This window comes from Erpetoichthys calabaricus, chromosome 8, assembly GCF_900747795.2.
Source record: "Erpetoichthys calabaricus chromosome 8, fErpCal1.3, whole genome shotgun sequence".
In the NCBI taxonomy this organism is placed as follows: domain Eukaryota; kingdom Metazoa; phylum Chordata; class Cladistia; order Polypteriformes; family Polypteridae; genus Erpetoichthys; species Erpetoichthys calabaricus.
Window position 1 is genome coordinate 11,786,635 of NC_041401.2, and position 17,203 is coordinate 11,803,837.

Consider the following 17,203-nt stretch of genomic DNA (forward strand, 5'->3'; position numbering starts at 1 on the left):
GTCCCAGGGGTGCGATTTCCTCCTCCACATAATTTTTGCCTCAAAAAGTCTTCTCCAAGCACAGTTATTGACATTATTCAATGCTCAACCCCAGATGTGAATTGTTATCTCTGTTTTGTAGACAAATAGGCAATATTCACTGTACAAAATGTCACACAGCCACTTGCAATCTTTCACTATACTGAAGCTTAGTTTGTGATTTCGCAAAACTATTACCTGGTGCTGCTAAGTTTTCATCATGCATGCTTGTGCTTTGGTGTACTAGCGACAGAAAGACTGTGCATGCGTGTAGTGTGTAATTAAGTGACAGGAACTAAACAGGCATTATACATTGTAGATGCCCCATGGGCTGGACGGGCATCCCAGCCAGCAGAGGGGATAGTTCCTTACCCAGACGGGAGACTCCTAATAGGCAGATAAGCATCCCAACCAGGGAGAAAGAAGGGATCAGATCCGGAATGAAGGACAAAAAGGGATTGACGGACAGCCCACTGGGAAAGAAAGACGTCGCTGGAGGTTTTTTATTCTCCCTACACGCTAGATGGCAGCAGCCCTGGATGTCGGTGCCCAGTAGGAAACCAGCAAGTCATGTCAGGAAATGTAGTCCAGCAGAGCAGACCTGTTGCAGTCACTGGGAGCCACGAGACGGTGCTGCAGGGAGACAAGCTCCCTGTTAAAATGGATTTCTTTGTGACCCGGAAGTGCTTCCATCAGGCATTCGCCCTGGCACCGGAAGTACTCCTGGGTCTGTAATAAAAGAGATTGCACTCCCTTATCCAGGCAATATGGAGCTGGGAGGGCGTTGAGCGACACTTGAGTGGAGGAAGGTAGTGCGGTAGGAAGAGAGTATTGTGGAGAGAAAACCTGTGTTTTGTGCTTGTGTGACATATTTGAGGTGATTTGATTAATAAATCTACCTATATTTGAACCCGGGACTGTGCTTGTGTATTCATGTCGGGGTTTGGGCTTGCTGGCGCCCAGGTTTCTATCACTACATATACATTTAGTTTTAAGTGGTAGCGAAGAGTTGTTATTCCTCCCTAAGATCGGCAAGGAGTTTGCATACATGTATTAATGGATTGATATCAGCACGTGGCAATGAGTTTACTCACTCAAAAAAATTGTCTTCATCCTATCCTTAGCACGAGTGACTCAGCATGCCCTACAAAATTCAATAACTGGTTTGTGGAGCTTCGATCTGTTTCATTGTGGGTTAGCTCTGTTGACTTTCTTCCTTTTTCACTTTGTAGGTTTATTTTTATTTTTAATCACGTGTGCATGCACCACGCCATGGAAAATGCATAATGGCAAGTGTTGAACTTTGCATCGACCTGCATGTGGCTTGAATCATGCAAAAATCTAAGGCTTTTATGAAAAACTCAAGGCCAGTGCAACTGGTTCAGTTCAGAATGATTGTTATGAATACAATGAAAAGTACAGTGAAACTCTTAAGTGTGCACTTCACCACAACACTGCCAACTTGGCATGAATCTCCTTCAGCAGACCAGGTATAATAACAACACAGAATGTAATTGGCAAAAAGCCGATAGTATTAATTATATGATTTAAGCATGCGTCTGTCTGTTGTTCAAGCCATGGCAGAGCATAACCATTGCAAAAACAGACTTGCAGAGACAAGGCTTTGGAAGTTTGGCATGTGCCCAACCTTCACCCATGATTCCTACTGCGAGCATATAAGTGAGCAGGGAGCATATCTTTACCTCATGGAAACAGTGCCAAGAATCTTTGATAAACTGTATTACTTCCATTTTACTTTTGTTATCACAAGCATGTCTTGGACACACAGAAGGCAAACTTTTTCTCCTTTGAAGTGCAGGTATGTGGTAAGCTTTAAGGCTCCTGTTCTCGTGTTGGGACCTCGTACCTTTCACCTCCATTATAAAAAGCAAGAGCAGGCTAGATTTTTCTTTTCCCAATGTATAAAAATGTTTCACATTAGAATGGAATTTCATATGGCAGAAAAGCATATACCATATGTGAAGAAATAACTGACATATAGCAAACGTATTACGTAATGCATGCATTTCTCAAGATATATACATGTGTGCCAATTCAAATTTAATTCAGATTTATTTCATCACTTAATCATCAGAGGAAAGAACATAACTTTGATTTAATTTTAATATATTATTTAACAATTAGATGTTACATTTTCAGACAATACTGTGCTTCAGGTTCACTGAAGAAAAAAAAAATATATTTCAATTTTAAATTAAAACTAGGGGGCTTTGCCTCCTGCTCGCTTTGTTTGCTAAACCCCCTCCCTGCGCTACGCACCAGCAACTTTGGGTCTCTGCCGCTCACATATGTGGATTTCACTTTCACCAAACAACAAAACTTTTAATTTTCATGGATACGCCTCTTCATTGGGAAGAAACAGTACTTTTCCCTGATGCAACACGAATTAGACGATCTACAAGTGTCCGACTTAAAGTTTCAAGCCAAACAATATCTACACACTTCTGTCATATCACCTATATCCATATATTCAATCTCTTTTCACTTTTACCTTTTTGTCAATAACGCATTGAATTTTGATTTCATGTTTGGAATTACAGTACATTGTGACAACACAACGTATTAGGGATGCACCGATACCGAAACGGGTATCTGGTATCGGCCTCGATACCACATTTTCTAAAGTACTCGTACTCGTTAAAAGTCCCCCGATACCGGGGACCGATACCACGGTCTGAGAAATGTCTATGTTTGAGCGGCGTGTAAGGGGTTAATCACAGGCGCCGAGTGCCCGCACCCAGGCCCCGGCTGCAGCTCAGAGCGGGGAGAAGGCAAGGCGAGACATGTCAGCCGTGTGGAACTATTTCAAAGTGAATGAAGACGACAAAACAAAGGCGGACTGCAAATTGTGCTCAGCGAAATTGTCCAGAGGAGGCTCAAAAGGTAGCGCATTTAACACAAGTAATTTAATCAAGCACCTAAAATCCCAACACGACAATGAGTACAAAGACTTTACCCACGCTTCTAAACCAACACAACTCACGCTGCAGCAAACTCTTGCAAGACGAGAGAAAATGTCCAGAGACAATCCACGTGCTGTGAAAATAACACAGGCAATTATCGAGTACATTGCATTGAGTGACCAGCCACTCTCGGAGGTAGAAAATGTGGGATTCCTGCGTCTCCTCCATGTTCTGGAGCCCAGATATGATGTCCCAAGCCGCCGCTACATGACTGACACGGAGCTGCCTAAACTACACGACTCCGTGAAAAAACATATCCACAGCCTACTGCAAGCCACCTCTGCGTTTAGTTTCACCACGGATATTTGGACAAGCAGTGTTAGCCCCGTGTCGCTAATTAGCCTAACCTCCAAGTGGATAGACGAGAGTTTCACGCCGCAACGAGCCATATTACATGCGAAACAATTCCGCGGCTCGCACACCAGCCAGGCTATAGCGCATGTGTTTGAGGACCATGCTGTCCAAAGCGGCAGATTTACAACAAACTGAAAAAAATACTTGAGTTGCACTGCCACTGTTTAAATTTTTTTTTATAATTATTTATTCTGTAATATGTTGCATACAACATGCTTTTCATTTTAAATAAATGTTCTTAATTCCAAACTGGTCCCTTTTTTTTTTTGTTAAATTATATGACTAAAGCTGTTACCTGTAAATTTAAATTATGTTTTGATTAAGTACTCGGTATCGGCGAGTACTGAAATGCAAGTACTCATACTCGTTTTCCAAAAAAGTGGTATCGGTGCATCCCTACAATGTATAAATGTCTGTTTTTCACCTGCATTATTATCTTTCTTTAATTTAATATTATTTATTGTATCAGTATGCTGCTGCTGGAGAATGTGAATTTCCCATTGGGATTAATAAAGTATCTATCTATCTATCTATAACTGCCAGTTAGTGAATATCGTTTCTTTCTCTCTACACGAACTGTGTCTGACAATGGCATTCAAACAAATAAAAAATGATTAAACCGTGTGTGTGGTTGTAAATGTTTTAAATTTGGGCAGGACTTTTCCAAATCTCTTTGCATAAAGTCTTGTCTCGCGGGGCTTGAAATTTTGTCTCGCAGGATTTCACTTTCACCAAACAACAAATCTTTTAATTCTCGCAGATACGCCTCTTCAAGAAGAAACACTACTTTTCCCTGATGGCAACACGAATTACATGATCTACAAGTCTCCGACTTAAAGTTTAAAGCCGAACAATATATCTCTTTTCGTTGTTCCGTTATTTCACCGAGTAATAATTTCCCTTTGTTTGCGCTAATGCAATCTTTACTATCATTTGTTTGAGACTTTCGAATTTTCGTACTTCCATAATATCTCTAACCTGCTCTGCATGTGTATCACGCCAACATTTTTGAATTCTTTACAACATTCTACTTTGTCGTAACTTAGGGGTAACTGTTGACTGTAATCTGAATTTTAAATCGCATATTCATCAGACCACTAGGACAGCATTTTTTCACTTAAGAAATACAGCAAAAGTTATACCTCTTATATCATTGAAAGATGCTGAGAAAATAGTTACGCTTTTGTTTTCAGTCGACTAGATTACTGTAACGCACTCCTCTCAGGACTGCCCAAAAAAGTCATAAATCATTTGCAACGAGTGCAGAATGCAGCTGCTAGAATCCTATCTAGGAAAAGAAAATCCGAGCACATTTCTCCAGTTTTGAGGTCACTACACTGGTTACCTGTGTCATTCAGAATTGACTTTAAAATACTGCTTATGGTTTACAAAGCCTTAAATAATCTCGCTCCATCTTATATATCGGAATGTCTGACATCTTATATTCCAAATAGTAACCTTAGATCCTCAAATGAGTATTTCCTTAGAATTCCAAGAGCAAAACTTAAAAGAAGTGGTGAGGCGGGTGGCCTTCTGCTGTTATGCACCTAAAATCTGGAATAGCCTGCCAATAGGAATTCGCCAGGCTAATACAGTGGAGCACTTTAAAAAACTGCTGAAAACACATTATTTTAACATGGCTTTCTCATAACTTCACTTTCATTTAATCCTGATACTCTGTATATTCAATTCATTATAATAAATATTCATGGTGGCTCTAAAATCCGTACTAACTCCTACTCTCTCTTCTGTTTCTTTTTCCGGTTTCTCTGTGGTGCCAGCCTGCGCCACCACCATCTACTTAAAGCATCATGATGTTCCAACATTGATGGATTAAAAGCCAGAAGTCTGCATGACCATCATCATCAAGTCCTTCCGTAAGAACCCTAAACACAAACAGGACTGTTCATTTATGTGAGGTAGAATGCCCAGAGGGAACTGGGCGGTCTTGTGCTCTGGAACCCCTGCAGATTTTATTTTTTTCTCCAGCCATTTGGAGTTTTTTTTTTTTTTGTTTGTTTTTTCTGTCCTACCTGGCCATCGGACCTTACTCTTATTCTATGTTAATTAATGTTGTCTTATTTTAATTCTTACTTTGTCTTTTATTTTTACTTTCTTCATTATGTAAAGCACTTTGAGCTACATTATTTGTATGAAAATGTGCCATATAAAGAAATGTTGTTGTTTGTCATCTACTCTTTGTCTTTTATTTCCAGCCCCGAGCATGGTTAAATCTTTTGGCACAAAGTCTCATCTTGTGGGACGTGAAAGTGTCTCTCTGAGAAAGTCACGTCTCATCCCAAGAATTTTTTATTATAATAGAGAGACATGTTCATGTTGTGAATGCTGGAGTACACTAACTGGCATCCTTACTGGGATTGAGAATAACATCCTACTCAGCAGGGAGGCCATAATGAAAGGACCACAGAAGTGGAGATGTAACCCAGCCAGAAGGTCCTATTCCAAGGTTGGATATATTACGAACAATTAATCCCTCAGGGTTGCATGGGAATTGTAGTGTGGAAGGGTGACCCTGCTTGGGTGCTGCCAGGGGATGTTATGGGAAGAGAACCTTCCTGCTTCATGCAGCTTCTGTGTGGCCTGGAAGTGCTTTCAGGGTGTTAAACAATGGCACCGAAAGCACTGCTAGATCCCATATAAAAGAAGCTGCTCTGCTTCATACAAGCAAGCCAGAGTTGGGAGGGAGTTAAATAACCATCATGGAGGAGGAGGACAGAAAGAAGATGAAACCTATTGATGTTATTGTTTGATGGATTAAAACCTATAAAGGTGCCGTTATTAATAAAATACAATTTAATTGAACTTACAACTGTCTGTGGTTGAGTTAGGGCAAGGAGGCGACCCTGGTGGTCACAATTGAAACCATCGCACGTCATTTTTTCCTTTTCATTCAGACCTTTTTTGGGGAAAACCTCATACTTAAACACATCAGCTATATAGGTACAACAGTTTTGATAATTATCAGTCATCTTTGCTACCCACTTAACAATATCATTATCAGTTGAGCACTGTAATGCCCAGCAAACAACAAAAATACAATACATCTTTCCAGAAGCTCACATTTGTTGCCACCTAGTGCATAGCAATCTCGATCGATCGATCGATCGATAGATAGATAGATAGATAGATAGATAGATAGATAGATAGATAGATAGATAGATAGATAGATAGATAGATAGATAGATAGATAGATAGATAGATAGATAGATAGATAGATAGATAGATAGATAGATTTATTAATTCCAAGGGGAAATTCACAAAAGCCCAATCTACCACAATCACTATTTGTATGTTTTGTTGTTGTTTTCTTCTTCTCTCCAGAATTTTGTCTGTCAAGCCACGAACTTGAATGAAATCTCTTAGCACACTGTTACTTCTCCTAGGTGGAAGTGAGGACATCTTGTGGTATAATAAGCCCATTTTATAACCAATTGGAATCAACGATTGTATTTAGTCTAAACACACTTTTGTCACACTTTACATATACAGCAAAATTTAGAAACAAATATCAGACAAGACGGTAAAGACAGCTTCATATTCAAAACAGAACATGGAATGAAATACTGCAATGTGATCTACAGTCAGAGAAACGGTATCATGCTGTAACAGTGACGTGTTACATAGCACACTTGCCTTTGAACCAAGAAATCCTGGTTCATTCCAAATCACTCTATTTAACCTTTTCTTTAAATCAGGCTTTTGCCAGAAATTATTTCTGTGATGGCACCAAGCCACTGCAGGTGAAGCCATATTCTCACTAGAAGTATTTATTGCAACTTGAGGTTCTTTGCAGCAGAAGGAAAAAACAAGAATTTTTGTATAGAAAGAAGATTTCCAATCCTACCAATTGTTATCTATTAAAAAAAAAAATCCTGGGAGAGAAAGACTAGGGAGACGAGACATGATCTTCACGTGAAGATCACGGAAGACATTTAAGACCCGTGAGACGAAAGAGATTGGCCACGGAGCGTCTCGTGGGGACCTTAAACATGAGACTTTCTGCCAGGAGAGATTAACCCAGGACCATCTCGCGGGGATGTAGAATATGAGATTCTTGCAAGACACTCCCTACTTACAACCAATATCAAATAAGACCATGGGCAGCAAAAAACTCAGTCGTGTTTTGGCTTTGAGAACAGTCAGATCCAGGGCTCTCCGCGCATATAAAGCGTATAAGGACAATACGTTATAGATGAAACGTCGACGACTAAGCAAAGACGAAAGACCAGCACGGAGAAAAGAGACTCACAAGCACTGGAGAAAAAAAAAATGCAAAAAAGAAAAATTAATAATCTAGGTGCAAATTCAGAAAATAAGGTAAGCAACAATCAGCCCGGAATAAGTGGAACAAAAAAAAAAGCATGTTCAATCGGGCTCAGAATTAAAAGACAAAGAGTAAAAGACAAAGTAGAACTTCATAAAGACGATCAAAAACGGTGCTATACACATGCAGAGCAGGTTAAAGATTATGAAAGCAGTGGAATTCAAAAGGCTCAAAAAAAAAAAAAAAAATGACGTGATACACATGTACAGAAAGTTAAAGAATATGAAAGCAGGAAAATTAGAAAGTATAAAAAAAAGAAAGTAACGATCGCTGTAGCACAAACAAACGGAAATTATTATTCGAAAAAAGGGAAAATAATCACCACGGACCAGGTGTCATTAAAAAAAAAAGCAGGACAAAGCGAGGTCAGAAATAAAAGACAAAGAGTAGAAAACAAAGTAAAACGTCATAAAGAGGTTAAAAAACAAGGGGGCCAAACACATACAGAGCAGGTTATAGATAATGAAAAGAGTGTAATTCAAAAGACTCAAAAAAAAAAAAAAATGTAGGCGTGCAAAACCCATGCAGAGCAAGATACAGAATATGAAAGCAGAAAAAAACGAAAGTGTCAAAACAAAGAAAGTAAACATCGCATTAGTGCAAACAAAGAAAAATTACTACTCGGAGAAATAACGAAAAGGCAAATAAAGATTGAATATATGGGCATAGGTGATATGTCATTTAATTATGTAAATATTGTAAGGCTTTGAAGTTTAAGTCAGAGAATTTCAAAAACGGGGTTTACCTCACATGCATTTATTCGTTACTTTGCAAAAAATATTAACTGCTGATGATGTAGATTGTTTTGTCTGTGCTGAAATTCCAAACAAAGAAACCTGAATTATGGTACAAAGTCATTAAACACGTCTCACGGACCTCATTTAAAAGATTCAGCATCCAAATATTGTTTTTACCAAAGTTCTGAAATAAAAATGAAACTAATGAAATAGCAACAATTCAAAGCAAAAAAAAAATCTTCAAAGTGTGTATCCGGAAAACCAAACACGGGGGTTGGTGAGCAAAGCGAGCAGGGTGCACTAAATGCAACAAGACCGATGGAAGCACATTATGGTAATAAATAATTAATTATTATTTTATCTTTATCCTACCTCTCACCCAGTCGATGCTGGGAAACATCTAGTATGTCTTTAACTCTAATCGGTGTAATTGGTCACCACACGTCTTTCATAAGGCCTGCCTTGTTGCCATTTTTTCATTTTCTTAGTTTTAACTTTTTTCTCTCTAAGAAACCTAAAGCAAACAGTTGCCTCATCATCTTCATTGATGATTAATCAAGTTAAAGTTCAAGTTAAAAACAAATAAACATCAACTACAGGTCTACTATTGCAGTTATAATCAATATAATAATGTTAATGACCAGCTGCTGGGTAGCCTTATGACCTTAGAGTAAAAACATGGCCATGAACGTGGTGCTGTGAATGCTAATGGTTCTGTTCCATTTGCTGGAACAGAAGAGGGGGAGAAGTGGCCAAGTTGTTTAACTAATTAAGAATTTAATTAATAAAGTTGTTTATTACTGTCCTGAATAGAAGGAATAATTTAGCAGGCTGACTTTACCATACTTTGTAGTGCTTTGCAGCGCTGGACTGTTCAGCCAAGCAATCAGTAAAAATGGAGTCCACCAAAAACCTACAGAAGCTGGTGAACACAGAAAAAGACATCTTGGCTTTCTTGTCAGGTATCAGGAAGAAAAGGTGATGGTGAGGTTACCCGACAATACATGTGTAATGCCCACACAGATGTGTTATTACATCATCAATTTAAACTTGTTGATCCTTTCCATAACCTAACCACCAATGAAGATTAGAGTACAGTCTGCCTCAGCTTTACAAAGTCTGTGACAAGCTCCTAAAGCTGACCCAGTGATTCAACCTGGCATTCTCAAGAATGTCTGCAAAGTACTTCTGTAATGCATCACCAAACCTTATACTCCAGCTGGTCCAACTGCATTAACTGCTGCAACTGATTTCCCAACAAGTAAGTTAAGCTTCCTTCTTCCCATTGTCATCTACTTGTCTATAATGGCAAACCTTTATGCACATTTTCACTGCAACCATATCCATCACTACATAAGCACAATTCAGTGCACCAGTGATTAATTAGCAGCACACTTCTCTCCATTTAACACAAGACATAAAACACAACAAAATGAAAGGAACAAAATATCATCCATGTTTACTATGCCGCTATTAAGGCTGTATACCTTTAGCCCAAGAAATTACTACTGCTATATTTCAGTTCAGATCTTACTACCATTGCACCACAGAATAAAATAAAACATTTGTCTTGATTTCAGCATATGGGGGGCGGGAGCATTTACACAAAAATGTACAGTTATGTCTATAATTATTACTGTATATTTGAATACACTAAGACAGGGGTGTCCAACTCCAGTCCTGGAGGGCTGCAGTGGCTGCAGGTTTTTATTCTAACACTTTTCTTAATCAGTGACCTTTTTTTGCTGCAAATTAACTTCTTTTGAATTCATTTTATTTGACTTGCTCTTGAAGACTCAGATTCCACAATTGTTTCTTTTTCCTTAATTAGTAGCCAAACAATAATGAGATACATAATGAGCCAAAACAGGACCAGTAAAACTGTGACCATCATACAATATCTTAAAATAAAGAAAAGCGAAGGTCTCAGGAATGTTGATCTGCTCTTAGAAAAGAAAATCCACAATTTCGGAAATGTCTGCTATTGCACAATGAGAGCAGCAACAAGCCATGGAATTAAAGGATGAGTTTAAGTAACAATACGACTCGGCGGTGCCTCATTAAGCAACTGGTTGGAGTGAAATTGGTTGGAGTCTGAGGCCTTGACTTAGTTGGTTCTCTGTTGACTCACTCACTTCACATTTCACTTCTGTTTGGGTGCCATTTAAGGAAAGAAATGAAGCAATTCAGAGAAATGAGGGAGAAATTCAGGGAAACATTTCTTAAAAACCAAGTCAATTAAAATTAATTCAAAAGAAGTTAATTAGCAGCAAAAACAGATCACTAATTAAGAAAAGGGTTAGAATGAAAACCTGCAGCCACTGCGGCCCTCCAGAACTGGAGTTGGGCACCCCTGCACTAAGATATTCTTTCATGCATTCTTAAAGTTCTCTTAGTGGGAAAAGACTCTAGATGTCACTGTGCTCAAAAGATAACCTCATAGTACAAGTCAACAAAAATCAGACCACTAGTCAATTTAACCTATCAGCATTGGGAGGCAACTTTTCAGTATTGACTTTCTGAGTTTGAGAACAAACTACAATTAAAACGTAATATGAAATGTTCTAAACAAACAAGAGGCTTTGCAGCCAATTTGTTGGACTAAACAATGCATAAGTACACAATGAACAAATTAGGTTTTACTTTTTAAGCTACTTCAAATGAAAATAAGAAACCAAATTTTAATTTTAAACTAACTTTGTACCTTGTTTAATGCCTGCTCTTCTATCTGAAAACTTCTCTCAGTTCTACATTTCACTCATTCCTTTGTTTTCTGGAACAGCTTATTCTCATAATGGGGTGGCGTGTATGTTATATTTCATTCAATTTCAAATCCACTTAATCTCGGTGTCACAGGAGCAACAGCCTGTCTTGGCATTACACAACAGACTCTATGCACATGGGGTCAATTTGGAGTCAACACTTCAAAATCATCCTACTGGTACACATCACTAATCTGAAAAAAAAAATCAAAAATTCCTTGCAAGTAACATGCAAGTAAAATTTCTTTCCTTGTTATTTTTAAATATGCTGCTTGAAAGCCAATTTATGAACATACGCACCACAAATGGGGCCAAGTCAGTCACAACAGAAGCTGGTAGTCTATTAAGATGCAATACGTATGGTAAAATGAAGTAACAAGGCTGAACTTGTACATGTGCACTAGACATTATTACTAGTTAATACTGAAGGCCTCAATAGTGTTTTTTCCTCATAAACAGCAAGTCACAGAAAATAATGGATTCTTGATGTTTCCTTAACTGTCTTGAGCATACCTAGAACATCAGAGCTGCGTCTCTCATACTGGCAAACAGTGGTGTCTCTAAACTTCAAACTGCAATCTCCAGTACACACTCAAAACTGCAGCTAAATTTAAGGTTATGGTTCTCTCCCAGAAAAGTGTGACTTGCTCTCTTCAGGTAAGGGGTGAACAGTGTGGCTAACTGGAGAAGATGAAGTATCATAGGGTTCTGTATACAATTGAGGGAAGAGGTAACTGCAGGATTCACTAACACAAACTATGCAGCAGAAGCAGCAGTTCTTCTTTTACTGTACCAGACTGTGGTAAGGAAATGGGAGATAAGTTCTGAGATAAATTTTTCAATTTACCAATACACCTCCACCCTCACTTATGGTCACAACCTATAGGCAGTGACAAAAACAAAGAGATGCCAAACACAAGTAAATGAAATAAGGTTCTTCTGTAGGACCCATGTTAGGATGAGGGCCTCAACAATACAAACTGCTATTTCTCCAGTTCAAGAAAGGCCAGCAGAGTTTGTTTGGACATGCATTTGGAATTCCCTTTTGATGCATCCCATGAAAGGTTTACATTTTATGAATCACTAGGTGAAGACACACAGAGCAGAACCAGGACATGTTGGAGAGATTACATGTTGCAGATGGCCTTGAGGTGACTGGAAATTCCATAGGAGGTGTTGAAAAAGATTGCTGAGGATAGGATGGTTTGATCAGCCATACTGTCCAGGGTTGCTTCAATGACTCTAATCGGTATAATGAGAGCAAAGATGGTGAAATTTTGTGAGCTGTAATGCCAATAAATAATGTTACTAGTACAGCAAATCAATTAGATCTTTATGGCATTTTAATAGGCATTTTTGTGAAAAAATACAAATTACTTGATATTCAAGCAATAGATTTAAAAAAAAAAAGGTGTGACTGGTTCAACCCATGTGTGATAAGCGATTTAATGGGCCCATGTGCCAAAAATGGTAAGCTTCACTTTATTTCATAAGTTCCATTGTAACGTAATACCTTTTTATGTAATACTCCGGCCATCAATTTTTCATTTTCTTTGTCTTTTTTTCACCGCTTTCCACCCATCTCTTACCTTTAGATCTTGACAGCAATTCTGCGTTTTAGGACACACCTAATGAATTGTGAACAGCAAATACTTATCTACTATTATAAAAGTGTAACCAATTTCGAGACAGCACGCCTATCTGAAACCATGTAAAGCAGATAAAAAAATTCTGAGAGCCTGTGATGTCCTTAGAATCTGGGGCTGCACACATACAACACTGAATGCATCAACAAGTGTCTACCTGGCGCCAAGAGGAGTGGGTAAACTGCTGAACTCCGTTCGTGATGGGCACCAGAACTCAAAATTGTTCTCCCTGTGGGTCATAAGCTCACACTGATAATGTCCCTGCCCTTTGTACAGACCACCCATTGCTACAACTGATTGAATTGTTTAGTGAGGTCCTCGGATCGGCCTTGCCATGGTCTCTTGTGGCCTGTGTCAGAGCACCAAGACGACAATCACATTTGACTATCTAGAAGAAGTAAAAGTCACAACAGTATTTCAATAGGTGAACCTGCAAAAGGATCATTACTGAGCCTTCAGGATGAAAGAACGGAGGGCCGGCACATCTACCCGACTTTATCTTTCCGGCTGGTCCTGACCCAGCTCACAGGACTGGCACATTATGATGCGCTCACTTGATTTTTGGTACATAAAACTGTGTGTTTATGGTAAAGGGAAGCAAAAGTATATCGTGAACATTGTCCAAAAGAACCTAATACCATTTTTTCCAATTGGAGCAATGCTTCAATATCCACAGTTTACACAACCACTGAAATTTTAAGTAATGTAACACCTACAGATAATAAGAATTGACTTAATGTATGTATCTCAAAGATACATACATTAAGTCAATTCTTATTATCTGTAGGTGTTACATTCCTTAAAATTTCAGTGGTGGTGGCTCTGAGGCTAGGGATCTGCACTGGCATTCGGAAAGTTGCCGCTTCGAATCCTGTAAATGCCAACAAAAAGGGACTCTGCTCTGATGGGCCCTTAAGCAAGGCCCTTAACCTGCAATTGCTGAGCGCTTTGAGTAGTGAGAAAAGAGCTATATAAAATGCAAAGAATTATTATTATTATTATTATATATACACACATATACATACTACTTGTGTAAGCCCTCTCTGTAAAAAGCCTAGGTTCCTAAAAACTATTGCTATTGTCAGAAAAAAATCTGAAAGAGCTGACAGTTTTGTTTTTTGCGGACGTGCTTGTTCTCCTTATCTATCAGCGGCGAAGCAAGTTTCTCATTCCTCGAAGGTTTCGTTTTGCCAATATATATCTGCGGTGGGTTGACACCCTGCCCGGGATTGGTTCCTGCCTTGTGCCCTGTGTTGGCTAGGATTGGCTCCAGCAGACCCCCGTGACCCTGTGTTCGGATTCAGCGGGTTGGAAAATGGATGGATGGATGGATATATATATATATATATATATATATATATAGTGCTACTCTAAACACTATTTGCTGCTGTTATGCCATGCACTGATGCAACAGTTAGAAAGACAGCAAGATATACAAATTAATCATTCAGCTTCTGGTACCACGTTCTTCTAGAGATAACAGTAATTATACCCCTCTATCAACCCTCAGTATCAAGTCTTTTGTTCAGTTTCTTTTACTCTCTCAGAGTCTTTCAATAGTTACTGTACATATGTCTCTGTTACATGAGGAGAAATGAGACACTGCAACCCCAGACATTTAAAGTGCACAAACTGGAGGAAATTGGGGATAAGCTTTAAGGAAGAAACCCTGTGGATGGAGCCCTTACAGCTTGTAATTTCACAGCCATCCACTACAAAACTTTTTAGTGAGTTGTACCTAGGCATGTGTTCTTGTTCGAGAATCCTATCTGGAACCGCAAGACTAATTCTGTGGTTATGACTACTCACTCTGAAGCCAAAGACTTAAAGTAATAAGTCTAAAATCTGATTTAAGCAGCTTCAGATAGAACAGAGAAACAATGAGGAGCAGTTTGTGCTGGTGGTGTAAAGGGTGACAGATTTTGCTTACAACTCCAAACTGCAGTAAATAACTACGGAGTCAATATGGCCCTACCTGGGAGAGCTTGGTTACATGACAAAAGTAGTGAGTGAAACAGTTGAGTAAAGAAAAAATTGAGTTCTACAAGCTGGATTTGAACCCTGATTTTGTGGTTGCTTACCATGACACCACCAATACAACCGGCATGGCACAGACAGTTCATTAAAGGAAAAGTTAAATTTAATGGGCTAGAATTAAAATGTGATTTTGTGGTTGCTTCTTTCTATCTATGACATTGCCATTACACCCTGCATGGTACAAAAGGTTGATTAAGAAAAAGGTAAAAGTAATGGGTTTGAATTGTACCCTGATTTTGAGGCTGCTAACCATGACACTACTATTACAAACCTGCATGGCACAAATATTTGATTAAATTAAAAAAAAGTTAATTGTAATGGGCTACAACCAAACGCTGATTTTGTAGTTGCTTACCAGGAATATCTATCCATCTATCTATCTACATCACCATTACAACCTGCATAGCAGAAGTGGTGGATTAAAAGAAAAGGTCAACTTAATGGGATAGAATCGAACTCTCATTTTGAGGTGGCTTATTTGTGGTGGCTTACCAAGGCACAACAATTACAACCGGCAATGCACAAACATTTCACTAAAAACAAAAGAAAGTTTATTGTAATGGGCTAGAATCAAACCCTGATTTTGTGGTTGAATACCATGAACAAATCTAGGAGATCACCATTACAACCTGCATGGCACAAGCAGTTGATTTAAGAAAAAGTTAAATGTAATGCGTTTGAATCAAACCCTAATGATTTTGCAGTTTCTAACCATGTCACCACCATGAGAAACTGCATGGCACTGTTTGGTTAGTATTTGTTGCCACTCTAACCCAGGGCTAGTGTTTTTAGGGAGTTAAATGGGACAAGGCTTAAAAGTTACATGATAAAAACCTGACTTGTGTTAGTAAATATATGTATGCTAAATTTAAAGTCTGTGGCTTGCAAATCAAAGAAGTGCATAAAGAACACATAAACCTGATGCAGAGTCTTTGGAAAAGTTTGAAGGCTTAAACGTTACGTCACAAGCTGGCTTTATCTACGAATTGTTCCACCGAGCGCTACCACTTCGAATGAGGTTTTAGCCAAATTTCCAAATTGGAAAACTCGTATTTCCCGTCTGTCCAGCAGCACGTAAACGAAACGAGTCTATGGGCACATCCCAGGGAACACTCGGTATAAAAACCATCGCAGGACACACCGCCACGCTTCCCCATCTGGAGCCAATGTGAAGATGCCAAATCAGTTGTTAAATCCACACGGCTAGTCCGTGACTTTAAGGGCTGTGACACAGATACGCTAACCACTTCGCTCACCTCTCGAAAAAATTGCAAAACGCGCCTGCACCCTACAAGCAGAGAACGACAATACAAGTACATTTCAGGCCTGGCATAACAATAACTGAATCAATTCCATACACGGAGTTCCCAGATTTACGTAACAACTTGCAAAGTAAAGCTCCACTAGATTGTTATACTAAAAGCCTCGCGCGCTGTCACTTGAACTGATGGCGGGAGGCAACCATGTGGATAAGAAACTATTACCTTAATGACGTCGGCAAACTCCGGAGTGCACATTCAACGGCCTGCAGACGACACCCGTGCCCGGCACAGGCTGTCACTAGCGGGTGGGTGGCGTGTGTGTGCCCGCGCGAGAGAGAGGAGTGGGAGACGCCTACGAAGCGTGGCTGGCTGGGCACTCCAGGAGTCAACAGTCAGTAAACCCATACATACCCTACGTGCCAACCTGTCCTGCCAGCTTAGGGAAATCACGCCCGCGGACTTAGAAAGGGGTGTGGAACGACCAATGTGTCAAAGCTCTCCTGCTCCACGCAGCACTCACCTTCTCCTCGGGATAGTCCCGCTCTGGCCCGCGTTCGCTGCAGCAGTTGACGACGTCGACGACGCCTCTCCCTTGCACTCGCTTGCCGAGACCCGACCGGGGCTTTGCAGATGGCCTGCGATGATCCGCAGCCTGTACTGTGCAGTTTGCGGCCGTTCACCCTTGCTGCTGCTCATGTCAGACGCCATGCTGCTTCCGTGTTGTGGAACTGAGAGAAGCGGGGAAAGTCAGAGGTCGGCAACGACGAGTTAGGAGAGAAGGCTTAGGAACAACAACTCCCGGCGTGCTCTGCGCCAATTACGTTGGTTGCCATGGCGCGACGCTCACGCCTTCTTTCCTTCCCTCTCCCTGACTCTGAAGGATTCTTGGAAGTCTGTCGCTATTACTCAGTTAACTGAAATTCACTACGGTTACGGTGAAGGTTAAAGGAACAAAGGAATCAAAAATGAACAAAATAGACATAAAAATGGTATTTGAAGTCCAACCAAGAGAGGAACCCTGGCTGAAATATAATAATCAGGAAGCAGACAAATGCTTT

General features: G+C 39.7%; 1 protein-coding gene across 1 annotated transcript in view; it reads right to left on the reverse strand.

The window, feature by feature from the left end:
- Positions 1-16,957, reverse strand: part of agps (alkylglycerone phosphate synthase) — a 204,820-nt gene extending 187,863 nt beyond the window's left edge. Inside the window, exon 1 of the mRNA XM_028806233.2 lies at positions 16,666-16,957. Within this exon, the coding sequence (XP_028662066.2) occupies positions 16,666-16,853 (188 nt within the window). The 5' untranslated portion in view covers positions 16,854-16,957. The remainder of the gene's footprint in view (positions 1-16,665) is intronic.
- Positions 16,958-17,203: the final 246 nt, after the last annotated feature.